The sequence below is a fragment of the Hippopotamus amphibius genome, chromosome 4, assembly GCF_030028045.1.
Source record: "Hippopotamus amphibius kiboko isolate mHipAmp2 chromosome 4, mHipAmp2.hap2, whole genome shotgun sequence".
Classification (NCBI taxonomy): domain Eukaryota; kingdom Metazoa; phylum Chordata; class Mammalia; order Artiodactyla; family Hippopotamidae; genus Hippopotamus; species Hippopotamus amphibius.
The window spans coordinates 186,342,103-186,369,285 of NC_080189.1; the positions used below are offsets into that span (position 1 = coordinate 186,342,103).

At 46.1% G+C, this 27,183-nt stretch overlaps 1 protein-coding gene across 1 annotated transcript in view; it reads left to right on the top strand.

Moving 5' to 3' along the window:
- The window catches only part of TDRD9 (tudor domain containing 9), a 113,129-nt gene that overhangs the window by 71,356 nt on the left and 14,590 nt on the right, over positions 1-27,183 (top strand). Inside the window, exons 20-34 of the mRNA XM_057733575.1 lie at positions 43-106; positions 390-434; positions 1,086-1,139; positions 3,231-3,347; positions 4,421-4,528; positions 6,356-6,456; positions 9,528-9,701; positions 11,113-11,224; positions 12,338-12,550; positions 12,815-12,904; positions 13,844-14,104; positions 15,458-15,607; positions 16,555-16,625; positions 18,030-18,139; positions 18,661-18,757. Coding sequence (XP_057589558.1) covers positions 43-106; positions 390-434; positions 1,086-1,139; positions 3,231-3,347; positions 4,421-4,528; positions 6,356-6,456; positions 9,528-9,701; positions 11,113-11,224; positions 12,338-12,550; positions 12,815-12,904; positions 13,844-14,104; positions 15,458-15,607; positions 16,555-16,625; positions 18,030-18,139; positions 18,661-18,757 — 1,767 coding nt within the window. The remainder of the gene's footprint in view (positions 1-42; positions 107-389; positions 435-1,085; positions 1,140-3,230; positions 3,348-4,420; positions 4,529-6,355; positions 6,457-9,527; positions 9,702-11,112; positions 11,225-12,337; positions 12,551-12,814; positions 12,905-13,843; positions 14,105-15,457; positions 15,608-16,554; positions 16,626-18,029; positions 18,140-18,660; positions 18,758-27,183) is intronic.

Sequence of the window (27,183 nt, forward strand, 5' to 3'; positions counted from 1 at the left end):
TTTTAATGATATCAGATGACACTCTTTGTTATCTGTTTATAGGAACAAAGTGAATTTCTTTGGCAACAGTAGGAGTGACTGTATTGCACTTGTTGAAGCATTTAGAGTAAGTTTTCCCTGTGCAAACTATGAAGGCAGCTGCTACAGGTTGTCGGTACACTTTCATGCCATATACCTATCTCTGTCAAAAGTACCATTTGGTTATTGATGTTCAATATTAAATAAATTGTGTTGGTAGAAGTAGATGAGGGTGGGAGTCCAGTTCTATGAAGTGATTTAAAAAATTAAATTTGTAAATTTTCTGTGGTCAAAATGTGATGAAATTGGACTTTAAAAAAAATTCAGTTAACCAACGAAATATTTTGAAGCTCTGGATCATTTATTTTTAGGCTTGGCGGACTTGCCGACAGAGAGGCGAGCTGCGGCATCCGAAGGTGGGTGCGCTGTCTCTGTGTTTCTTTGTGGGTGGGCTGCCGGTGTCACGGAAGCCTCCGAGCTCAGCCCTCTCCGGCTCAGCCTCGGTGCTGCGGGTGCTGTGTGTGAACCGGTCCTCGGGGCCCGCAGGCCAGAGCGGCGGAGGCGGCCTGGGGCCTGTGTGCAGCCGAACCGCCTGTCACCCCCTCTGAGTAGGTGACCCTTCCTGTGTCAGGAGCCTCTTCAGCTGCCAGCATGAAACACCTGTGGGACACGCCTGGGCGTGTTGGCTCGAAACTAAGAAACCCCAGGCTTTTCCTTCTGCTGTTTTCAGCGAGTGTTAGATAATGGGCTTGAAAAAACCAACCCGTTAGCCTTCATTTTTTTGGGTGGGTGTGGTCGGGTTTTGTTCTTTTCCTTCTAAAGTGACTACGTTCAAAAGATCAGTGATAGGTCTGTGTGTGTAAATTTGCCGTGCCTGATGTGTCCTTAAAGTAACTACAGGAGTTACTCATTAAAGCCAGCTTTTACAGAATCAGCCGTATTATTTTTCTTGTTGGTGTATATTCTTTTTGGTATATATTTTTAGCCGAGATATTTGTATTATAGTAGTCAGATTAGCTCCGATTTGTTACATTAATTTTGAATATTATGCTTTGATGTATTTAAAGGATGAACTTGACTGGGGACGGTTAAATTACATTCAGATCAAGAGAATTAGAGAGGTAAGTTGTAAACTCTTTGAATGCAAGTAAAGATGACTTACCAAATGTTTATCAAGTAGCAGCAATACCCAGCATGGTGCCGAGTGCACCCTCTCCCCAGCGTTTGTAGCATTTATGTGTTACGTTCACAGTGACAGTTGATGACAGCTGAAGGATACAGACTAAGATCAGCAAGGGTGAGAGGCGGGTGGGGAGGAGCCGGGAGAGACCTGCAGTTGTCCTCTCCCAGTGGAGGCTTCTGGGCAGCATGATGTGTGACAGCTGCACGAGTCCTGCAAACCAGGGAGGCTCACCCAGCCTCCGTGTCCAAGGTTTTATTGAGGATTGGTTACGTGGGTAGGGGGTGCCCACCTGACTGACCTTACTTCCTTAGTTTTTAGCCCCTCCAGAGGTCACGTCACTGCCATATGGCCCAAGGCCCCCACCATACAGAAGTCACGTTGCTGCCATGAACTGTTTGTTGTGTCCAAGGTCTCAGGAAAACAAAGTCACTCTTATGAGGCAGGATATTCCAGGGGCCTGGAGGTGACCTGCCAGGAGCCAGACCTTTCTCTGGATTGTCCAGGGTATGGACAGCCTGGCCTGCTGACTTAATTCTTTACTGCACAGTTTGCAGGATGCTTTGTCTGTTCTATTGTATTTTAAGAGGACTTACTCTTGGTTTGATTTGTCAGTTTTACTGTGCAGGTGTTTTGGGGGGAGGGGAAAGGTGGAGGATTTCAGTGGATTTATTTTTGCTTTTTTCCATTAGTTTAGTTTGTCTGTGTCTCTTGGTTTACTTTTTTTTTCAGTCTTACTGAGATGAGAATTTATTGATACTTTCAATCTTTCTAATTAAAAGCATTTAAAAGCTGTGAATTTCTTGTGAGCACAGTTTGGGCCACATCCCATTGATTTTGACATGTAGGGATCTCATTGTTACCCCTGCCTGTAACTTATTTTAGTGTTGTTTCCTCCTTGATTCAGAGTTTTTAGAAGAGTATTTGAGTTTCCAGGCAGAAAGAAATATTTTTTAGGTATCTTATTTTGTGAATATTTTGATTTTTATTGTATTTTGGTCAGAGAAAATGACTTGCATAATTTTATTTTATTTATTTTTAAAATATTTATTTATTTGGCTGTGCTGGGTCTTAGTTGTGGCATGTGGGATCTTCATTGTGGCATGTGGGATCTTAGTTGTGGCATGCAGGATCTAGTTCTCTGACCAGGGCCCCCTTCATTGGGAGCATGGAGTCTTACCCACTGGACCACCAGGGACATCTCTTGCGTAATTTTAAATTGATTTTTAACTAGAGAAGTTGTCTGTATCAGTACTACAGCCTTACAGAAGATTTCCACAGTAGAATGGAAGTAAATGCACAGGCTGATATGTGGATGGGCTGGGCACTTCCTTCCATGTCCCCAGGCTTTCCTCCCCTCCTCACAGGTCATGGCTTTTAAGGTTTTCTGTCCTTCCAGTTCTTTTTAGTTATTTTCCACTTATCTTCATACGTGTGGCTTACATGGTTTTTTCTTTCTTGTAACTTGCTGAGATAATTTTGTGGTAATTTAAGTTATGATAGGTTCGTAGGTGTTTGGAATTGTGTATTCTTGCGCTTATACATTTGAAGTTTGATGTTCTATATGAAACAATTTCTATTGAATCTATGTGGGTTTTTTTGTTCAGAGGGACTGTGTAGCCATTGGTCTCTTAGCTTGTTTTTAATCACAAAAGCGGTATACGTTTATGGCAGAGGTTTTGGAAGTATTTAAAGGACTCAAAGAAATGGCTGTGGTCATGGTCTCCTGCTCCTCTGACACCGGTAGGTAACTGTGTGCCCTTGCAGTGATTTCCTTTGTGTGCGTGTGTGTTTATAAGCATGTACAGCTTTGTATCCAGAAAATACAGTATTTTCTGTTACTGTTGTATTCAGCATCCTTTCCATTCTTTATTAGTTAATCTTTAATAAGATGGTTCTTAACAGCGGCAGGGTTTCATCCCATAGACGTACTAAGGCTTTCCCCATCATGTGCTACTTTTCTAGTGCTTTCACTATTCTGAATAGCATCGTCACTGGAGACATCATCTCCCAATATGTTTTTCTTACTTAGGTGGCTGAATTATATGAAGAATTGAAGACTAGAATCTCACAGTTCAACATGTATGTGGATTCCCGGCGGCCTGTCATGGACCAAGAGTATACGTATAAGCAGCGATTCGTCCTGCAGGTACCCTGGAGCTTCCTGGATGTCTTTTCCTGATTCTCTCTGCTTAGCGGGTCTTGTGGTTGTGAAAGTGCTTGCGCCCCCTTTCTGATACAAATCGTGCCTCATAGGAGATTTTAGGTCCACAGTGTTCATACTGTGTTTGGGAAGCAGGAAGTGCTCTGGTCTTGCCTAGTTTAGGTTTTCCATGTCATTGAGCTGACGATCCAGACCATTTCTAGTCTCTGGAGAGTGTTTCTAAAGACCGCTGACTATTATTACTGCTTCCGAGACAGCCTTTTGTTTTGGCTTTTAAGAAAGTAAAGATGCTCTTAATATTATTACGTGGCTCTTTCCTTGCACTGAAAAGTTATTTTAACTTTGGAGGCCGTGATCAGATTAGCTTGTTGGGTGGAACCTTCTAGGCATTGTGCAAAGGGAAGTGTATGCTAGAAAGGTGGCCAGTGCTTCTAATTTAGGGGCTCAGGCGAGGCGTACATCTTGTATGCATCAGTGTGTTGGCTGACACGTGCAGAATTGGATTCTAGGTAGATACCTGCAAACTGGGGGATGCTGGGAATGGAGTGTTTTTCTGGATGTCAGATTGCTTTAAGGTTGGGAGAGAGTCTTCCATGGGTGTGTGTTTCACATGGTGTATTTGTATTGAAGAAGGGACTCTTCACAGAGTGCCTGCTGCTCTGAATCCAGGAGTCTCAATCGTAATTTTATCTCAACATTTGGGAGAGGGCCTCACCCATGGAAATAAGTGTGTCGGGGAGACGGTAGAAAACATTGGCCTACCCCCAGGCTCTGTGTGTGCAGTCATTTGCACCCTTGTTCAACTCACCACTGGTTTCTAAACCTCATTCGGAGACATACTGAGGTTCCTTGGAGGAAGGACCATGTAGAAAGTGTTTCTGTTATGGTGAAGTAACCAAAATTGTGACTTTCTGCTTGATTGGTTAAAGGTCTGTTTTTTTGTTTTGTTTTGTTTTAATATAAACTCATCATTCATATTATAGGTGTCTTCTGGGCTGAGAGTGAGACAACATGATAAAATAATGCTGTTGCTTCATGAAAATAAGTTTCTCTTCCAGGTGGTACTGGCAGGTGCTTTTTATCCAAATTACTTTACTTTTGGGCAACCTGATGAAGAGATGGCAGTGAGGGAGCTGGCGGGCAAAGACCCTAAGACAACCATCGTGGTAGGTGGGGGGGCGTGGGCTCTCCAGGGCGTTTTATTTCCCCCTTTGTCTCTGTTTGTATAAGTACTAAGTGGATTTTTTCCCCTAAAGGGAATTTTGTGGGTTGTCTGACCTTTTCGCCTGCATCCACTAGTTCCTCAGTCTCGCTTCCTGTTTTGCAGACCTGGCCTTAAAAGAGAGAGTCTCGCGGAGTTAGGTACCCAGGGCTGACCTGGACTGCTCATGTCCTATTTTGAAGGATTTAAGATACTTCTCCATAAATTTAAGAACACTTAGTTAATTAACAGTTTCATTTTACACAAAGTAAAGAGTTATTTCGTTGGCAGCTTTGTATGATTTAAACTCTGATCCCCATTCATGCTTAATAGAATCACCTAGAGAGTGTTTGTTTATTTTGAAATTCAGATTTGAGACCCTGTGCCTCAGAATCTGAACTAGAAAGTGTGACCTGGAAATTAGTGTTTAACTTACATGAGCTTTGGGCAAATCGGATGGTCAGTCATCAGGTCAGCATTTGGGGGCCCTTTGTTGACACCTCAGGGCAGGCGACTGGAATAAAGCATTTGGGAATCGGATTTTCATGGGACCCTGGGTTCCATCATCGGCCCACATCTGACAAAGGGGGTGGGGAGCACTTGGTGGAGTCCCTGGTGTGCGGTATACGTGCCCTCATTGCCAGCCTGTTGTTTCCGTCACACTGCTGCTGAAGAATACAGTGCTCAAGGGAGGGGGTCTGTGCAGAGCCCTGACGAGGAGCTGGTGCTCACACTAGGGGCCAGAGGCGCAGCTGATGTGCAGCTTGTACCTGGGGGCGGATTTTACCTAAAGAGGTGGTCCTTAGCTCTTTACTGCTATCGAGGAGGTGTGGCTGGGCCTCTGCGCTGATGGACCATCCTGGTGGACCAAGCCCTTTTGGTTGGCTTCCTCTCACCCCTTGGTGGTGGTCTCCCCTTACCTGTGCACCAGGGAAGGACCCACAGCACATGTCCTCAGACGCGGAGCTGCGCTCGTGTCCTCCAGCCACCAGGCAGCCTGTTCACCTTGCACTCTGGGGGCCCAAAAATTACCTGGCTGTGCGCATTAGAACAACGAAGTGCTGGCTAGGACTTCCAGAGGCTTATCCTCTGAGAGGGCCTTTGTTAAGTGCTTTTTACGCATTCTTCTCTGAGCTTCACGTTGGCTCTTTGATGGGGGATTTATCGTCTCCCTTAGTTCCTGATGTTGCTGCTGGGTCCTGGGGTGGCTCCATCACTTGCCAGAGAAACTCAGTAAGGCGGGACTTGAACTCGGACCTGAGTCCACAGCCTTCGCTTTTCAGCCACCCACTGCCTCTCCTGCAGTTGTGCTGGGCCCTGAGATAAGCAGGTCACAGGGTCAGGGGACTCCAGATTTCAGGCCAGAGCCAGAGCTCAGAACGCAGATCACCCTGAAGGGAGGGAGCGGGGAGCAGTTGTCCAGCGCAGTTCAGTTAGTGCTGCCTGCGGGAGTTGGGGGGGTGGCGGGACACACGCCCTCCTCTTAGCTAGTGCTGCGTTTCCCTTTAACGGCTAAGTTCCCGCTAATGCTTATGTAGAAATACTGTGTTTTTAAAAAATGTATTTAGTCCAATTATTTTAAGGGAAAATGAAAAACATGTCAGTTTTTCTGTGCCAGACTTTTGGACTGTTTTTAACAGGGGAAGAATTAGCCTTTGTTTAACGTGTTATTAAAACTTGGTTATAATTTAGAAGTCATTAGTCATGGTGTACCCTGCTGTTGGGTCCACTTCTTGCTCTGTTGTTGTGAACATCACGCCCGTTTGTGAGCTCTGTGTGTGATGTTTTACAGCTGAAGCACATTCCTCCCTATGGATTTCTCTACTTTAAACAACTGCAGTCTCTCTTCAGACAGTGTGGCCAAGTCAAATCCATTGTGTTTGATGGTGCAAAGTAAGTAGTGTATTTTTGTAATCCACTGCAATTATGAAAGAGCCATGAGGTTTTTATGTTTCTTATGGGGCCGATTCTTTAAACTGGGTGCTTGTGGAAATGTGTGGAAATGGGTCATCAGAAGGGCTGCTGCGGGCAGCTGTGGTTTATCTGGTTGTCACGAGCAGTTTATCTTCTCTTTCAACCAAGTTCCTCCTAAAGGAGCTAAGCTGCGAGGCCCGTGCTCTGATGCCAGCAGGGTGCAGGAGCCTGAGGAGGGGCGGCGGCGCTGCTTTCGGCGTGGCCATCCTGAGGCCCCTCAGTGGGGCGCCGGCCACCAGGGAGGCCTGCTGGAGAGTTTATCTGCCTAGAGGTATTTAGAACTTACATGTTCTAAATAATTTTGGAAGACAAATACTGCAAAACTCAGTTACGCCTGGCCTGTTTCAGTTGCAGAGAAGGAACGAGTGGTGTGTCTTGGAGTATCACTCTGAGCTTTCATTTCCAAGAGAGAATGCTTATGCACAGCAAAGGCTGTTTACAGTTTTTTAATTGTTTTTTAATTTTTTTAAATGAGAAAAAAATTTCTCATGTCCTATACGTTTTATTTAATTTACAAAGCTTTGTAAATCTAGTAAATAAGAAACACTTTTAGTTTTTCTTTGATTAATGTTCAGTAACTCAAGTTGAGCATATTCCTTGTGCTTAAAATTTGGATTAATTGCCTCAAACATTTTAAGTTCCATTCCTATGATGAATATATTGATTTTCTTTGAGGGTGTGTAAATGCTTCACATAGCGAATTTATAACCCTGATGCGTAAAGCCTTTCTGGGCACTTCTAACAACCATTACAGATTTAATTAAACTTACAGTGTCTCAAGTTTTCTTAAGTATTCTAACGTAAGTTAACAGTCAGCGTCTTAATCGCCTGTACAAAATTGCTTAAAACTGGGTGCATGCAGCTGAACTGTCTTTCGTGACTGTGGAAAGTCCAGGTACACGCACATGGCTGCCCTTTGGACTGACTTGGACGGATGCAGCCTGGACTCTCATTAACCTTGCAGTAGCCTCTTTCCTTAAACTTTACTGCTGGATTGGATTCTGTGCTGGTTTCTTATTCTGTCAGGGACCTCTTTATAGGTATTTTAATTGTGTTTTACATGATTCCTCATAGATTTCTGGTGTTCAGTCACAATATCAATGTCATGCCAATTACTAGGGGATGTAACAGTATTCTTCTGGTTGTACCAGTTCTGTGCATCGAATATTAAAGGCAAAGAATGACATAAAATAGTTACTGAGTCAAGACTGTCCTCCTCTCGGGACCCAGCAGGGCCTGCCGTGTGTAGTCCCTGTGTGTGGGGCCGAGGGCGCTGGAGCACAGCCCGTACCTGGGCACATGGTTCCCTCCTGTGAGATGTTTTCAAATTAGTGGTCGGGGTGGAGAGTAAAATTGGTTCCACAGACATTTGCCCGCCGAGGAGTGTCCCGGGAGAGGCCGGGGGGCTGGAAGAAGACATCGTATCTGGGGCTCAGAGTAGGAGCACTGACATTCGCCTGGGTCTTCCTCGGGAGGAGTTTGAGGGGCCTGGAGGGGAGGCGCCCCCGCAGGTGGGGCAGGAGCCCAGTGAGAGCGGGGCTGTGGTTTGGGAAAGCGTAGGGTGTGCCAGGCACAGCCAGAGCCGTCTTGCCGGGAGCTGGTTGTGTGTCAGACTGAGCCTGCACAGTGGGCAGTCGGTCGCTGTCTTTTGGACGGCATTCGTGGCCAACTGACGAGTGTGAATGTGAGTCGTGGGCATTTAGAGACCCCTGAGTGTTCTGATTGGAACTGTGTTTTGTGGAACTTCATCAGGGAACGATGCAGAGGGGAGGAAGCTGTCCAGAGTAAGCTTGGCAGTCGTCCAAGCCAGAGGTGGTGTTTGACATGAAAAGGGAGCAGTGGATGGGAGGGAAGAGTGGATTCGGCCGTGGGGGTGGTGCGTGGAGGAGCTGGCAGGGAGCGGACAGGAGGCCAGGGCAGGGGAGGGGGTGGAGGTGGGGGGCGCGGGGAAGGTACAGGCTTGGCTCTCTCTGCCTGTCGAGTTGAAAATACTCAGGGAAGACGAGAGTCTTGGAAACGTAGTCTAGAGTATTTGAAAGAAATTGTTTCTGGGGAGAGACTTAGGCGCCTTCTAGAAAAAGATGGTGGAAGTGGGAGTGAATGAAGGCAGCTGAGGACAGGAGGAGAGGCACGTGCTCACTCGTGAGTGCCCGAGGGGCAGTGGAGGAGGGTTGAAAGGGAGCCCTGGGCAGGGGGGCAGTGCAGTGGAGAGAAGAGGCTGCAGAGAGGCCGGAGGATGGGACTGGACAGGATGGACGCAACAGGCTGCTCTCCATGAGCTCAGGATCCTTCCAAGTCACCCACAGTCACACATTTCCATGACAACAGTTGGAGGGGTCATAAGTCTGTTTTTCTGAGTATGTTGTTTGACACTCATATACAACCATATACAAACTTGAAGCTTTTCCCCTTGATACCAGGAAGTGTCTGGCAGGCACCCTTATTGCATGTTTGTCCCCCCGCCCAGCCCAGAGGGAGGGATGGGATAATAGGACACTGCGATGTGGGGGGGTGGGAGGTCAGGTGGGGTGTGCCTCAACATTACTGGGTGATAAACTGGATGGTTTTTTGGAGGGACATCAGAAAGATCACTGGACTACTCGGTTGTGTGGTTTTTCTCTGTCTGCATTTTATTTTAGAAAAAAATAGAAAAACAAAACCCCAAACCCCAAATGATGAGAATTAAGATTTCTTAGCCGAAAATTCCATTTGAACTCAATCTTTATTCTGCATTATACTGTGTAATACATAAGGATGCTACTTGGTTTTAATTTAATGGTATGTCATGGTAATTTTTATTTCTCTTAAGTGAATAATTTCCTCTTAAGTATATCTTCTTGATTAATTATAGAAGGAAGAGTTACTGGTATTTTGAGGAGAGGTGTAACTGAAAATCTCTGTCTAAACTTGAGAGAAATTAACATGCACTTAGTTCTTTTTTCAGATGCCTCATAAACTTTTTTTTTTTATTATTTACATTTGTGGAGCAGAGCCTTTGTGGAGTTTTCACGGAATCCAACAGAGAGGTTCAAAACTCTTCCTGCAGTGTATATGGCCATTAAGATGTCTCAGCTGAAAGTCTCCCTTGAACTCAGTGTTCATTCCGCAGAGGAGATTGAGGGGAAGGTGCAAGGAGGGGCTGTTTCCAAGCTCAGGAACACAAGGTATTTTCAGAAGGGAGGCGGGCATGACTCTGTCCCCCTGCTTCACATTCTCTATATTATTTTCAAACAACTGTTTAACCTTGCTTAAGTTCACGCTAAAAGCACTGGCTTGGTAGCCTGGTTTCATCATCTCCTAGCTGTGTGTGCTTGGGCACATTACTTGACCTCTCTGAACCTCAGTGTTTTCATCTGTTTAATAGCTATGATACCTATTGTCCAAGGCTATTTGGAGCATTGTGTGGAATCCCTTGTGTCATTTTCAATTTAAGTTGAAGGGATTGAACCTCATGTCAGTTTCCTTTTTTCCTCCTTATATTTGCTTCCTTGTCCTTAGCAGAGCCGATGGTGGGACAAAATGGAGGTGCAGTTGGGAACACCGCACTGCTGGCCAGCACAGGCCACCCCTCTTTGTTGAGCAGGGTGGAGGGGGGCCGGGCTGCCTACGTGGGTCTGCTCGGCCGGGCAGTGGCGCTTGCCACTGGGCAGCTGCCATGCAGTTCGCAGGTTTGCTTCTCTTGGATCAAATTAAATCACCCTTCAGTGTTTCTAACAGATTACTTTGCCTTTGGTCATATTCCCACAGAGCTGTTTGTAGGAATTCTCATGTATCTTTTCTTGTTTGTAATCTTTTTAACCCCATGAGGAATTTGACAGGGATTTGAGGAACTGGTGAGGTAAGGGAAGTAGTTCCATCGGGTTTCCTCCACTGTCGGATGATTTGATTCTGCGTGTTTGGGAGTTGAGTGGGTTCCGTCTGTAGTTACGTGGAGCAGACCTGTCTTACTGGGTAGCTTGGCCTAAGTCACTCTTATTTAATAAATGGGTCTGAAAACTGGGAAGAGAGGTGGATCAGGATCTGTTATAATTCTTCATCTTCATTTAAGAATAAAATTATCAGGAAAGGAAATTTTTTATCAAATTTATATTTCACCTCCTCAAATGTTAGCATTTATTAAATTATTGCTTTAAGGATGAATGATAATTCTTGGGTTTATTAGAAAATCATGTGTGTGTTTTCTAATGACATTAAATAGGCATTGATTCTTGTAGTTTTCTAAAGATCAGAGTCACTTACCTCTAAAGCCAAAAGTTAGGAAACATTGCAGTTCCTAGATTTAGAATTTATATCCTTGAAAGTAGATATTCCGTAAGTCTTGACCTTTAGAATATATTCCTAAAGGGTGGTATGTAACTACTAGGGTACACACCCTCCCTCAGGGCAGGTCAGAAAGCCATCAGAAACTCACGTTTGAGATAAAATAGAATTCTTCATCTCTGGCTTGTGGGTATTTTATTAAAATGTTCTTTCCTTGTAGAAATAGTGGAATAGTTGAAACAATAACTTCACATATGTAAGTATGTTTTCTTTGTAACACTTTTATTGCCTTTAAAAATAAATTGTGTTGAATAGGGTGAATGTGGACTTCCAGAAGCAGACAGTTGATCCTATGCAAGTCTCATTTAACACGTTAGACAGATCCCGGACGATTACAGATCTCCTCTTAACAGTTGACGTTACAGAGGTAAGAATGGTGTGATCCAATCATTAGAGCTTTTCTGTCTTCTTAATCTAGAACTGTCATGTATATATACACATATAGAGACAGTCACACACACAGCCTGTGTACCTTAGTAACCTGCACTTGACCCTTGAACAAAGTGGGGTTAATCAGAGGTTAACTTACCGTCCACCCTCCGTATCCATGGTTCCTCTGCATCCTCAGATGCGACCAACCACGGACTATGTGGTCCTGTAGTCTTTACTACTGAAAAATATCCATGTAACTGGACCCTCACAGATCAAGCCTGTATTGTTTAAGGGTCAACTGGAGTAAATCTGGGTGAGCTTGAATTACTTTCACTTGTTGAATTGAATTGTGGCTGTCACACAAAATGAAACACAAGTATTCATTCTAGAATCAAAACTTAATTTTTAAAATGTTAGTGCATTTAAAGTGCTAAAAAATCAGCTTTAGTGACAAGATACATGTAAAAATGTTAATTGGCATAGTGCTATTTGCCTGTGTAATTCAGTTTATATCAGCAAAACTAGCATTAGTACCATTATTCACTGGGGTACAGTTTTTACTTCTTCAAAATAAAATTTCAATTAAAATGCATCGGGCTTCCTGGTAAACCTCCTGTAGAAACCTGGATGCCAGAAGCCTAGAGAGCTCCAGCAGTGTGGCCCTGGCCATCTCAGGCAGCAGCAGGCGAGGGCACCCGCCCTCCTGTGCCCACTGCTCTTCCGGGAGGCCGTGCATTCACCCCGCTCCTGCCCCTCGCCATCCAGAGGGTGCCTGGGGTCCCTGGGGTTGGCGGGTCCCCTGGGGGCTGGTCAGGGGTGGAACAGCCCTGTTCTCGCATGCCCCCCCACCTCCCCCCCAGAGCCTGCAGTGCTTGTGTGCCCTCAAGACCTGTGCCTCCAGACAGTTCCTCACCTCCCCTGACCGGGAAATCCACCCCGCCTTTTTCTCGTAAGCGGCTGTTAGAAGCCTGTAGAATACTTAGGGACCCAGGAATATGGTTTGTGACATGTGGTAGGTGTGGTATGTCGGGCCTGCAGTTTGAGCTTCTGTCCTCTTGACAGAAATCCTTTTCTAGAGTTCATCTCTGCTCCTCCTCCTCCTTTTTAGGTGGTGGAAGTGGGACACTTTTGGGGATATAGGATTGATGAGAAACACGCAGAGATTCTGAAGAAGCTTACTGCCGAAATCAACCATCTGAAGCTGGTGCCCTTGCCCGTTCACCCACATCCAGACTTGGTCTGTCTGGCTCCTTTTGCTGATTTTGGCAAAGAAAGCTACTTTAGAGCGCAAATCCTTTATGTTTCTGGAAATTCTGCTGAGGTATGTTTTTCTGTAACGAATCCCTCAAAGGGAAATGAGACTTGATAGAAAGTTGTTTCTAATTTCAAGTGGAAAGTAAATATAAAATAATTACAGTTAGAAAAGTGGTCTAGTAGAAAAGCTGCTTCCCTCAGTGACATGAGGAATTACGCCCCAGCCCCCAGGAACCCAGTGAAGGCGGCCTGGGGTGGGTGGTCCTGTGGCCATGGTGGGTGGGACCCAGCGTCTGCCGGGCCTGTGCTCAGGGGGCACTTTCCCCTCTAGGTGTTCTTTGTGGACTACGGGAACAGGGCGCATGTGGCGCTGGGGGTCCTGATGGAGATTCCCTGTCAGCTTCTTGAACTTCCCTTTCAGGTAAGGTTGAGGTGCTCCTGTGCTCTGAGTGTAAAGCAGGAAGGGTTCTGGGGGTCACATAGTCACCCCTCAGCTTCTGGATGGGGCCGAGGCCAGAGGGATGGCACTCATTTGGTCATACTCCCCAAATTTGGTTTCTGCTTTTTTCCAAAAGTATTTTGCCGTAGATATTTTAGCTGATACTGCTTTTGGAGCAAGTTAAAATATATGGGGGGTTTCAAACGTAGCCAAAAAGTAGTTTTAATTCAGCAGTAATTTCTAATGCTTTCCCACATGTGCTTTCTAAAAGTTATTCTAATTTTTTTGTTGTTGCCTAAAAGCAAAGCCAAGTTTTTTTACCTGTGAAATCCTCACTTGCTCTGAAATTGTTTTCAGTATGGTCTGTAGGAGGTCACAGCTGCGGATCCCTGCAGCAGGGTCCCTTCCCTTCCCTTCCCTTCCCTTCCCTTCCCTCCCCTCCCCTTCCCTCCCCTCCCCTCCCCTTCCCTTTTCATAAATTTATTTACTAATTTATTTATTGGCTGTGTTGGGTCTTTGTTGCTGTCTGCTGGCTTTCTCTAGTTGCAGTGAGCGGGGGCTTCTCTTCATTGTGGTGCACGGGCTCCTCCTTGCTGTGGCTTCTCTTGTTGCAGAGCACGGGCTCTAGGCGTGTGGGCTTCAGTAGTTGTGGCACATGGGCTCAGTAGTTGTGGCACATGGGCTCAATAGTTGTGGCTCACGGGCTCTAAAGCGCAGGCTCAGTAGTTATGCATGGGCTTAGTTGCTCCACGGCATGTGGGATCTTCCTGTAGCAGGGCTCAAACCCATGTCCCCTGCATTGGCAGGTGGATTCTTAACCACTGTGCCATCAAGGAAGCCCAGGGTCCCTTTTCAGTAGTATCTGGAGTGAGTGTCCATCGCGTCTACACGCTGACTCAGCTATGCGCGTTTGTCCCCTAGGCTTTGGAGTTTAAGATTTGCAAGATGCGCCCATCTGCGAGGTGTCTGGTGTGCGGTGAGCACTGGAGCGGAGAGGCCAGCCGGCGCTTCTCCTCGCTGGTCAGTGGCCGCGCCCTGCTCGTGAAGGTCTTCTCCGTGGTGCACAGTGTCCTCCATGTGGATGCCTACCTCTCCTCGGGGCTGCAGGACACCATCAACGTGCGAGACGTCCTCATCGAGGAGGGCTACGCGGAGCTGGCTGAGGAGCCCTATGAGTCCAAGGTGTGCGCTCCCGTCCTCCTTGTTGGGGGGCGGGGGGCGGGGGTGGGGAGTGGCGGGGAGAGTGAGAGCAAAGGGGACCCTGTTCGCTCTCTGAGGATATGGAGGGGTGAAGAGCTGGACAGGTGTGCTGAGACCTGTGGTACCATCCTGAACGTCTTCTAGTTTCTTTGAGACCAAATTATGGTGGCTGAGTGCTGCTCTTGTTGGTTTCCAATTATGGAGCTGTTTTTTCCTTCTTGGAATGAAAATTAGTTGTGAAAATGTTCTCTGTTTGGGGAGTTTTTTTTAATGGATTTCAAGATTTATCTCCCCAATGAAAGTAATTAATAAAGTGTTTTAAGTATCTTGAACGTTTCAAAATGTTTTTCAACCATTTATTTCAAAATCAGTTCTGAGACTTCCCTGGTGGTCCAATGGTTAAGACTCCATGCTCCCAATGCAGGGGGCCTGGGTTCAATCCCTGGTTGGGGAACTAGAGCTCACATGCCACATGGCATGGCCAATAAAAAAAAATCAGTTCTGAAGCTATTTTTCTTGATCTGAAGGTTTGAGATGCCACTTTGAGGCTCGTGTTGAAGGTGGTTTGTTTTTCCTTCAGTAATTTCTGCTGGGGATGAGGTGCTGAGTTGGGCAAGGGATGAACAAGCAGGAAAATGTTGCTGTAGAGCTGGCGGTCCTGCTAATATTCCCAACAGTAAACTGAGGTTTTGTATACAAAAAATTCTTTTTCTTGCTCTTTTCAATTCTCTGATGGCTGAAGGGTAGTAAAGGCTAAAGAACTGAGCCTTTAATGAATTCTGTCTTATTTATTTTGTTTGAATTTTTTTTTTTATAAATTTATTTATTTATTTAATTTATTTTTTGGCTGCATTGGGTCTTCGTTGCTGCACACAGGCTTTCTCTAGTTGCTGCGAGCAGGGGCTACTCTTCATTGTGGTGCGCAGGCTCCTCATTGTAGTGGCTTCTCTTGTTGCGGAGCACGGGCCCTAGGCACGTGGGCTTCAGTAGTTGCGGCACATGGGCTCAATAGTTGTAGCTCATGGGCTCTAGAGCACAGGCTCAATAGTTGTGGCGCACGGGCTTAGTTGCTCTGTGGCATGTGGAATCTTCCCAGGGCAGGGCTCGAACCCATGTCCCCTGCATTGGCAGGCAGATTCTTCACCACTGTGCCATCTAGGAAGTCCTGTTTGAATTTTAAAATGTACTAGATAAAATTATCTTTTGACACCTTAATGATCTAAAGGTCACCTAAGAATAAGGTTATGCCTATGAAATACTTTGATTAGTTTGAAATTAAGTGCTTTTAATACAGGTTTTCCTTTTAGCAGAATGAACTTTTCTTATTTTGTTCAGCAAAGCCATGAAGTTCTCAAGGGTCTCTTTTCCAAATCAGTAGAAAATGTGACAGACTTGTCCGCCCCCCTGAAAGATGACGAAAAGTACCTGATCCGGATTTTGTTAGAGAGCTTTGCTTCCAATAAACTGGGTAACCCAAACTGCAAGGTAATTTGTAGGCATTATTTTAAAATGCAATTAAAAATTTTTAAATCATTCTGTATTTATAAGCTGAGTTGTAGCTGGTAGTCATGATGGTTTTTTCTTTCCTTGTGTTTAATGCTGTTACTTTTCTCACAATGGAGCCTATATAAATATGAGAAAAATCCAGGGTTTCGTGTAGGGAAATGCTTTGACTATTTCTTTTTTTAAACTAACCTTTCCAAAGGCGATGTTGAGTAAAAAAAAAATGCACAGCCTAAAAGTTGAGAATGATGTTTTATTTGGTGGGCTTTCTGAGGACTTCAAGCTCGGGAGGCAGCCTCCCAGATCGCTCTGGGGGATGGCTCGGAAGAGGTAAAGGAGGAACCAAGATACAGAGGAATTTTGCGACAACAACCAGGTAGTTGGATGGCAGGGAACATTTTTCAGTCGAAACGACCAGTGCTTGTCTATCAGATGGAGGGCAGTACAGCGTGGGGGCTTTGAGAGCCAGTATGCGGGCTTAGCTTCAACCTGTGGAGGTGCACCGTCTACTGGACCCATTTGGAGGGGGTGTGTCACCCCCCCCCCCCCCAACCAGGGACACTATTTTCACTGTCCCAGCCTTTGGCTGTGTGGTCTTAGGCGTGCTTATTTAACTGGAATGCAATGAAAAGAATATTTTTACTGAAGTATTTGGCAGTGTTTCTTTTTTTTAACCAAAGGCTATCTTAAGTATGTGTATATATTCATATATATAGAGAGGGGAAGGTTAGTGAAACCATTGACGAAATCAGTTGCATCCCAGAAAAATACCTTTTTAAAGGCATTTTTCTCCCATTAATTCTTGAAGATGTTGTAACTAAGGTGTAGCTTTTTTCTTTTTTTAAACTATGAGCTGATTTTTGGATTCTTAAAATGTGTGTAAAATGTCTTCTACATATTGGTAACATTTTTATACTTTATGTGTACAGGCAATAATTCACGGACCTTTTAACCCTTATGAACTGAAGTGTCATAGTCTGACCAGAATATCCAAGTTCAGGTATGATTAACTTAAGTTTCCCATGAAGTTTTTTTTCTCTGCTCCTCTGTTTACAGAGCTCATCAGAAACTAATCTTTTTAATATCTAACCTGTAGGAATGTGTTACTTTTTCTCACTCCTTCCAGCTTTTCCACTAGCACCAGATCTGAGGTTCCCATTCTCTCTTATGTGAAAACCATTCGTGTAAGAAATGTTGGAGTATCTTGCATCAGACCCCTCGTTTTTTCTGTTCTTGCTATAATTGTTATTCATTCATCAGGTCTGTGAGTGCCGGCTGAGTCCTGGGAGCAGTTTGGGGAGAAGAGCAGTGAACAAAACACAGTCGGTGTCCTCGCCCAGATTATGAGAGGGCAGGACAGAGAAAGCCACTTACTTCAAGAGGTTGATGAGGGTCTCGATACGGGCCATGGAACATTATGAAGGCATCTAAGAGAGGCCTGTGACTGTGCTCGAAAGGCCATCGAGGTTTTCCAGAGGACTCTGACACCTGCAGCGTGCAGAGGAGTTAGACCAGGAGAGGCCCAGCCGTAGGGGCAGGCGTAGAGGCCGTAGGCTGAGCGTTTGCAGCTCTGAGGACTGGAGTGAGAGTGGAGACTTGGGTGGGAGGCACGGGGGCTGTAGAGCCTCACGAGCCACTTCCTCCTGAGACACATGGGAAGCCTCCCTTTGTGCTTTTTAAATGCTCCCTTCGGCTGCAGGGTAAACCTCGAAGTCCCCTCTAGCATCAGCCGCAGACGCGTCCTGAGAGCTTGTTAGAAACGCCGAGCTCAGCCCACCCAGACCTTTCGAACCTGTGTTTTCACAAGATGTGCAGGTGCTCTGGGAGCACTGTACAGTGTGCAGAGCCCGGCGTGAAGGGTGCCGAGTAGGAGCAGGCTTCTGAGGCTGCTCACGTGCGCCAGAGCAGGAGTCCGTCGGCTGTGCCGAGTCCGCGGCAGGGGCTGCAGAGACGGGCAGCAGGTGGACTCGGGCTGTGGGTGGACTCAGCAGGCCAGTGCTTGAGCAGAGTTGGTGATACGGGAGGAGCAGGAGTGGAGGGTGCCCTGCGGGGCCTCTGCTGAGCTTCCTCTGGACGTCCTGGGGACGGCCCGCCTGGGATGCAGGCGGAGGCCGCCGCAGGTGTGGGTAGCGCGGGACAGAGGCCTGGGGCGGAGCTGCAGGTCTGAGGTCAGCACGTGGGCCCAGGGAGTGGCTGAGATCACACGGGAGGAGCGGAGGGTGGGGAGGAGCAGCCCCAGGACTGCAGCGCGAGGAGGCTTGACGGAGAGCGGGCCGTGGTGTGTTTCGCGCTGGTCACTGTGTCTGCGTGGTGACTGTCTCTGAACGATGTTCCTCGTGGGCTTGGCGTCACGCACTGCCTCGCCAGTGGAGGCGCAGCCGTCTCCCGACAGCTCTCCTTTCAGGTGTGTTTGGATCGAGAAGGAAAGCATCAACTCCGTCATCATCAGCGACAGCCCCGAGGACCTCCACCAGAGGATGCTGGTGGCGGCTTCCCTTTCGGTGAACGCCACCGGTGAGTGAGGGCCTGCTGTCCCTCCGCTGTGGCTCTTCTCTTCCTCCCCGTGACTCCGGATCCCGGGAACAGTTGGTCCTGTACTCCGTGAGCAGCCTCACGCCTGTGTGCCGTGTTTTTAGCCTGGTTCCTGAGTGTGTGGCGGGTGTGAGTTTGAGCACTGGAGCGTCTCCCCCTTCCTGCTGTGCGGGGTGTGTGATTGACGACTTGATCACCCGTTCATTTCGTGGTGCTTGGCCACAGAGGAGGGCAAATGCAAGTTCTTGGCCCCAGGACAAATCTGATAGCCCAAGGAGGAGAAAGGAAAGGCAAGAGCAACCAAACCAAACGGATCCCCAAACAGGATCACAGCCTGAGCCTTAGGATAAGGGGCTCCTCCTAGGGTGCTGTGGGGACTGACACTAGGGAGCACTTCCCTGCTGGGGACAGACTCCGCACAGGGAGGGAGGGAGGCCTGAGGAGGGGGAGGCGTCGCGGGGAGGGCTGTGCCCGACGCTGCCCTTGGCCGTGACTGTCTGCAGGGTCCACCATGCTGCTGCGGGAGACCTCGCTGCTGCCGCACGTCCCTGGCCTCCCCGCGCTGCTCAGCATGCTGTTTGCGCCAGTCATGGAGCTCAGGTACGGGTGGCCCCCCTCGCCTCCCGCCCCCCCCTAGGCTGTGGTGAGATGCGAACCCGGTGGGGACACAGCGCCCCTGCCTCCTCGTAGAGAGAAGGCACTGATGGAAACATGCCCCGCCCCGCTTCAGTGTGACTGAGGAAGGCTTTATTGGTATTTGTGGAGCTATCCTTGCACTCAGTTCAGAAAGAAGCCGAGAGAGCTGACAGGGACACAGCCTGACACGGGGGCGAGTTAAAGGGGGGCAAGAGGAGTGAATGTGGAGGCAGAGTCGAGGCTCCAGGTCAGCACCACGAGGGTGGCCGTCCTGCTGCTGACGGGCTGGGGCGTGACACCTGTTTTCTAGGAACGCCCCTCAGCGGGAAGCCCCGTCGGTCCCTCTCACAGTGGTGGCCGTGAGGTGGGAGCACAACTGTGGCTCTTTTTTGTGCCAAGATCAGACAAGAACTCCTAGAGGCTGTAGTAAAGAGAAGCGTGACTGTGAGCAGGGCTCTTGAAAACACCTTAACAGTTGGGCGGCCACTTGGCACAGCTTTTATTTGAGCAGCAGGGATTTGCAGAGCATGGACGATGGCTGAAGCCCTGTTAGGCTTTGGCAGAAGGCTGGATGCAAGAAAGAAGTCAGGCTCAGCCTTCAGGAGCCACGTTCTGGTGGGCAAGACGGAAACGGCCTCAATAAACACGGAAGTGGGGCTGTTGCGCGCCTGAGGAGGACGGGGTGGGACTCGCCCTGTCTTCTGCCTGTTCATCTGTCCTTGGGGACGGGCGGGCACAGCTGGCTGAGTTCAGGTAAGGTAGGACCGTGCCGTTTGCCCTGTCCTCCCTGCCATCAGGCCTGTTTAGAATCTACAATCACAGTCTCAGATATTTAGTGCTTGTTTTGTTTTAAAAGTAATTGTGTATGTGTTTTTTCCCATAGTATAAAAACATACGCTACTTAGAAAAAAATGTTGAATGGGAAAAAAATTAACATTGTCATGTTTAAACATTTAGTATATTTAATTTGTGTTCATATATATATAAATATATACACACACACTTTTAAAAAATTGAAGCATAGTTGATTTACAATGTTCACACATTTTAAAAAAATTATTTATTTATTTATTTATTTGGCTGCACAGAGTCTTAGTCGCGCTGTGCAGGATCTTCAGTTGCGGCACGTGGGATCTAGTTCCCTGACCAGGGATTGAACCCGGGCCCCATGCATTGGGAGCTTGGAGTCTTACCCACTGGACCACCAGGGAAGTCCCTATGTGCACATTTTATTGTGTTTTTAAATTTTTGTTGTACTACATCCTTTTCCATAAATATAAGCATTTTCATATTATTATGACATCTTTGTAAATATTTGTTTTAATAATTGCATCATATACTACCGAGTGGACATACAGTGGCTTTTATAAATACTGTCCTGTTTCATTTACATATGCATTTTTTTTTTTATTTTTTAAGAACTTTTATTGAGATACAGTTAACATACAAAAAACTGCATATATTTAGAGTGTACAATTTGGTATTTTTTTTCTTATTAGTAGTGCATATGTGGCAATCCCAGTCTCCCAATTCATCCCCCCCCAACCCTCCCTGCTTTCCCCACTTGGTGTCAATATGTTTGTTCTCTACATCTGTGTCTCTATTTCTGCCTTGAAAACTGGTTGATTTGTACCATTTTTCTATATTCCGCATATGTGTGTTAATATACGATATTTGTTTTTCTGACTCACTTCACTCTATATGACGGTCTCTGGGTCCATCCATGTCTCTACAAATGTCCCAGTTTCATTGCTTTTTACAGCTGAGTAATATTCCATTGTATGTATGTACCATATCTTCTTTATCCATTCATCTGTTGATGGACATTTAGGTTGCTTCCACGTCCTGGCTATTGTAAATAGTGCTGCAATGAACATTGGAGTGCATGTGTCTTTTTGAATTATGGTGTTCTCTGGGTATATGCCCAGTAGTGGGATTGCTGGGTCATATGGTAGCTCTATTTTTAGTTTTGCAAGGAACCTCCATACTGTTCTCCATAGTGGCTGTATCAATTTACATTCCCACCAATAGTGCAAGAGGGTTGCCTTTTCTCCACACCCTCTCCAGCATTTACTGTTTGTCGATTTTCTGATGATGCCCATTCTAACCGGTGTGAGGTGATACCTCATTGTCGTTTTGATTTGCATTTCTCTAATAATGAGTGATGTTGAGCAGCTTTTCATGTGCCTCTTGGCCATCCGTATGTCTTCTTTGGAGAAGTACCTATTTAGGTCTTCTGCCCATTTTTTGATTGGCTTGTTTGTTTTTTTGATATTGAGCTGGATGAACTGTTTATATATTTTGGAGATTAATCCTTTGTCTGTTGATTCGTTTGCAAATATTTTCTCCCATTCTGAGGGTTTTCTTTTCATCTTGCTTATAGTTTCCTTGGCTGTGTGGAAGCTTTGAAGTTTCATTAGGTCCCACTTATTTATTTTTGTTTTTATTTCCATTACTCTAGGGGGTGGATCAAAAAAGATCTTGCTGTGATTTACGTCAAAGAGTGTTCTTCCTATGTTTTCCTCTAGGAGTTTTATAGTGTCTGGCCTTACATTTAGGTCTTTCATCCATTTTGAGTTTATTTTTGTGTATGGTGTTAGTTTCTGACCTGCTCTGGCCCTGAAGGAATTTGATATGCCTTTTTTTTAATAGTCCAATTTATATTATTTATTCATTTATTATTTTTTTTAATTTTTAATATGCCTTTAAATGTTGAAATTGGCTTTGCTGTAATTTTGTAATAATGGTGTGATAAATCGCTGTGAGTAAAGGTATCATCTGGGCCCTTGCAGGGGAGACAGACGTGAAAGCAGCACGTTAGGTGTGATGCTGCTCAGGAAGCCTCACGCTGAGCAGATGTAGGGGTCTGACTTAGTGAGGATGTGAGCATATCGGTTCCTCTCTAAGTGCTTCTGGTACCCTTCTTGCCTCTTTAACTAGATCGAGCTCCTGCTTCAACTCTTTTTTAAAAAATATAAGCGTCTTGGGATATGAGTAATACAGTGTATTTTTTTTAAATCCATGTGAATATCTTTAAGAATTCTGGAAAATGAGGTACTCAGAGCATCCGCAGAAAGAACTCCTAGCACGCACTGGGCTCTGTTCATCTTGCCACACAGCCATATTTCTTCCTGTGTGAAAACCTTCCCCATTACTTGCAATGCTTCCGTATTCTGACAGTCTGGCACCCTGGTGTCCCTTCATCCTTTTTACAGCTCATTATACTACATTTTTCAAAAACATTTAATGTACCAAATTCAGACTTCTTGTGGGTTCAGTGCAGTTAGATACTGTAAAGAGATTGTATTCTCAGTACCTCTCTGGCCCTTCCCCTCCCCTCAAACTGGCCTAACCCCTGTTTGAACACTTCCTTCTGTTGTTACACCAGGACACTAAATCTCAAAGAGAGATGCTTCTCTTTCCAGAGGTTGCAGAGGTGCACATGAGGCTCCTTGTTCAGGGCTGCGCATGTGTGGTGGGATCTGAAGGCCCTAGCTGAACTCTTGCTTCACCTTTGAAACGAGAAAGTATTATCAACTTCATAGGGTTGTGAGAATTAAACCACCAGCATCACCCCACTGCTCTGACCCCTGTGCCGGTGCTCGGACACGTGGTTGCCACAAGTTACATGGGAATCGTTGTCTCATCAGGGGCTCCTGTGTGTCATAAACTGCAGAGTGATAGTGGGTGTAAGCCAGTTAAAGTACCAGCATCAGAGCTTCAACGGCTTGTACCTGTAGTTTTCAGCCTGCGCTTAGCACTCAGGCTGCTGCACCCACAGACGTTGGCAACAGACTCCCCAGGCCCATGGTCAGTCTGAAATGGGCTCTTGCTGCCATGGGTGGGGCTGGGCCCCGAACTCGCTATGCACTGACTGCTTCCTGCCCCGCAGTGAGTCAGGGTGACCAGCCTGGGTGGCGGAGCTGTCCTCCTGCGCGTCTGTGCCAGGTGGGGCTCGCCTTTCCTGCCGCCCCAGCCCTGCGGTGTCCTCCTTGAGTGGTCGGGGGTGGGGGTGCGTTGGTGGTGTCACCTCCGATGCAGTGGACTCAGTGTCGAGTTCGCCATGGAAGCCATCCTCCCTGAGGACTGAGCTGCTCCCTTTTGTCGCAAAAATCTGGGAAAAAGTCATTAGTGGGTGCAGTGATGATGGGAATGCCGCCCTCCCGGCCCCCGTGGTTCAGAGTTGTCACGGCTGCAGGGAGTCCTGTTCTCCAGGGCAGTCAGTGCTGCAGCTGCGAGGCAGGCAGTGAGTGAGGCGGAATCTTAGAGAACAACACAAATTTCTATCAAGTAAAACTGTTAAAAATTAAATGAGAATGGGTTGAAAGGGGACATTCCCTTTTTTTTTTTTTACTGTTTGTTCAGCTCCTATGGCTACATAAGACATTACCCCCGAACAGCCCTTTTTATGCCCGTGGTGTCTGGGCCTTGCAGGAAGATGTGTGGGCCGAGGGCGGAAACCCTGCCTCAGCTCCTTCACACACGCCTGGTGGGTGATTCTGGCTGGGGGCCTCGGTGTCTCCTCAGGAGGGCCTCGCCGTATGGTCTCCGTGAGGGCCTGTCTGTGCTTCCTCAGGCGTGGCGGCTGGGAGCCAGTCAGCGTCCCCAGAGGGAGCCTGGGGAAGCCGTGTCCCCTCTTATGAGCAGCCTCCGAAGTCACACATGGTGAGGTTTGCCCCGGTCAACATCCCCCTGCCGCGACCCAAGGTGGGGGATCCTAGAGCCCACTTCTCACTGGAAGGGGCCAGCTTGCCCGGGATGGATAGCACGGAGGACGGGGGCAGCGCACATCGTCACCCTGTGTGCTGGCCACCTGTCTCAGTTGTTGACACTGTGTTCCTGGGCTGTTTCTGTAATTAAAAAAATCTTGCTCCACACCCCATATTTGTAAAAAGCCTTAGGAAATGTGAGAATATAGCCAGGGTGCCTGCCTGGCACCCCCTGACCACTGGGGTTAGGAAAGGGACCTGGGCTTGCGCCGGCCCTGCCTGACACCCCTGACCGCTGGGGCTTCCTCTCTGTGAGAGGAGGCCGTCCTGAGCTCACAGGACCGTGGCGGGGCTCAGCATCCGCAGACGCTGGAGCCCTCCCTGCGACGCAGGCCTGGCTCCTTGCGTCTGGCGGAAGAGCGGGGTGGAGGGCTGGCGGGGTGGACAGAGTCACAGACGGCAGCCTGGGCAGGACTGGAAATACTTGTTAGACTTCTAACGCTTCGAAGGTTAATACAGAATGCATTACAGAATACGTAACAGAGCTTTTTTTTAATATGGAAGTTTCAGATTGACAACATTAACCTTTTCAGGAAATAGATTTCCTTATTTGGCTCATATGGGGAGTTCTGGAACATTAGCTTGTAGGAGAACTTCCTCTTCCAAGGAACTCTTGTTTCAACATAACTTTATTTCAACCTAATTTTAACGTGTTTCTACCTAATTTTAAACATCACTGTCTAGAGGAGTTAGCCCTTCCAAACAGCAGTAGTCAGCTTCTCTAAGCTTCAGCTTCTTTTCCGTAAGTTGTCTCAGAATGAGTTAGGTCTGTGCTCTGTATGGAGCGTGCTTGCGTTTGCTCCTATCATGATTTTCGCAGTTTTCAGCTTGAGTCTGAAATATGCTTTATAAAGGAAGGATGTTTCTGTGGTCTTAATTGCTGTTCCTTAGGGTCACGTAAGTGTTTAGGGTCCCTAGGAGAAGCTTAAGCCCAGCGCTTTGATCACCTTTGTTGATTTAGGATTGACAGCAGACGAGCAGAGAGCCGCTGCGCTGGTGCGGGGCAGGACGGGCTGAGTCTTTAGGGCCGTCCTTGTCGCCGTGTGTGTTATCACACGTGAGCCATCCATGTAACTGAGTCCCATCACAGCGGTCAGTAAGGTAGACGTAATGTGACTTCATTAATAGCGATGAAGTGGCTATTATCCTTTGTTTTGGTGACCCCCGATTATTACTTCCGTTTGGAAAGGTTTTGTATAAATTGAAATAAAAAATTATATTAGAAATAATGTGGGGGAGCTTGCTATTTAAAGAAGCATTTTGGTGACTGTTTGTAAAGCACATACTCAGTACCTAATCTGTAAGTCTGAATTCTGAGTCTCTCTTCTTTGAGTTTACTTAAAGTGGGATTCTCTTTCAGTTTTATTAAAGGGGGAAAAGAAGTGTGTGTTTGTATGTAGTATGTGTTTTGGACTGAGAAGAAAACGGTGTTTGCCTAGATTATTTTCATCAAAATTTTATTGATCTAGATGCTGGGAGAAAGTCTGAGTTGATTAAATCAAATAAGATTACCAGAATATTTTAAAAGGCATTCAGCGTCGATGTCTGTTCATTCATTTGATAATTATTTGTAGAGCCTATTATGGGCTGAGAAACGGGCATTTAAACTAATGCCTGTAACACGAGAGGGAGCCTGGGGTCAAGGGCTCGGGGCGGGTGTGGGGGGGGGGGTGTGCCATGCCCTGGAGCCCACAGAGGTGGTGTTCAGGATGCACTGGAAACCACCGGGAGCCCTTGAGCAAGGACATACGACTACTGGACGTGTTCTGAAAAGCCAGCACCGTCTGCTGGTGTGGAAAACAGGTTGGAAGAAGCAGGAGTAGATGGGGGGAAGTGGGTTAGAAGGTGACTGCACGGTGAGTAATGATGGTGGTTTGGACAAGGCCAGTGGCAGTCAGGATGGAGAGGACCAGTGGATTTAGGAAAACTGTGGAAGGTGGAAATGGCCAGAGCTGGTGGTATTTGGAGGGAAGTGGTGGGTTTTTGGTAAAAAGGGGATAAAACACTGTATTCTTAGTGTGTGTAATTGTTTTGGGTGGGAAGGTGCAGCAAACATCTTGTGAGCTTTTGCTGAGTCGTAAACATGTGTATAACCTTTTCTCCAGAAACCTCACTAATAAGGCTTCATTGGGGAGAGAATTCAAAAGTAGGAAAAAAACCTATGTGATAAAATATTCTTTACATTGTCTTGTCTACTGCAGTGAAAATTAGAAGCCTAAATAATGGATTAACAAAAATACTCCTTACTCTTTTTGTAACTATATGTACTTATATTTCTGATATGAAAACTGGAAGAGAAGATGCAAAAATGAAATTAGTTGCAGTCTTAGGGTTGGCAGAATTTAGGATTTTATTGGCCAGTTCCTTTAACATTAAAACAGTGGCCTACAGACTTATATGCTGAGAACTATAAAACATTAATAAAGGAAATTATAGATGATTCAAAGAAATGGGAGATTCAAAGAAATGGAAGTTATCCCATGCTCTTGGATTGGAAGAATTAATATTGTTAAAATGGCCATGGTACCCAAAGCTATCTACAGATTTAGTGCAATCCCTGTCAAACTACCCATGAGATTTTTCACAGAACTAGAACAAATAATCCAAAAATTTATATGGAGTCATGAAAGACCCAGAATTGCCAAAGCAGTCCTGAGGAGAAAGAAGGAGGCATAACCCTCCCAGACTTCAGACAGTGCTACAAAGCCACAGTAATCAAAACAGCGTGGTGTTGGCACAGAGACATATAGATCAATGGAACAGAACAGAAAGCCCAGAAGTAAACCCACACACCTACAGTCAATTAATCTTTGACAAAGGAGGCAAGAATATACAATGGAGAAAAGACAGTCTCTTCAGCAAGTGGTGCTGGAAAAGTTGGAGAGTTACATGTAAATCAATGAAGTTAGAACACGCCCTCACACCATACACAAAAATAAACTCAAAATGGCTTAAAGACTTAAATATAAGACACCATAAAACTCCTAGAAGAGAATATAAGCAAAACATTCTCTGGCATAAATTATACCAGTGTTTTCCTAGGTCAGTCTCCCACAGCAATAGAAATAAAAGCAAAAAGAAACAAATGAGACCTAATCAAACTTACAAGTTTTGCACAGCAAAGAAAACCATAAACAAAATGAAAAGACAGCCTACAGACTAGGAGAAAATATTTGCAAAAGATGCGACCTACAGGGCTTAACTTCCAAAATATACAAACAGCTCATACAACTCAACAACAACAACAAAAAACAATTAAAAATGGGCAGAAGACCTAAATAGACATTTCTCCAAAGAAGACATCCAGATGGCCAATAGACACATGAAAAGATGCTCAACATTGCTAATTATTAGAGAAATGCAAATCAAAACTACAATGAGGTATCACTTCATACCTGTCAAAATGGCCATGATTTAAAAGTCTACAAATAACAAATGCTTGAGAGGGTGTGGAGAAAAGGGAACCCTCTTACACTGTTGGAAAACAGTATGGAGATTCCTCAGAAAACTAAAAATGGAATTACCGTATGATCCAGCAATCCCACTCCTGGGCATATATCCAGACAAAACTGTATTTCAAAAAGATGCATGCACCCCCATGTTCATAGTAGCACTGTCCAC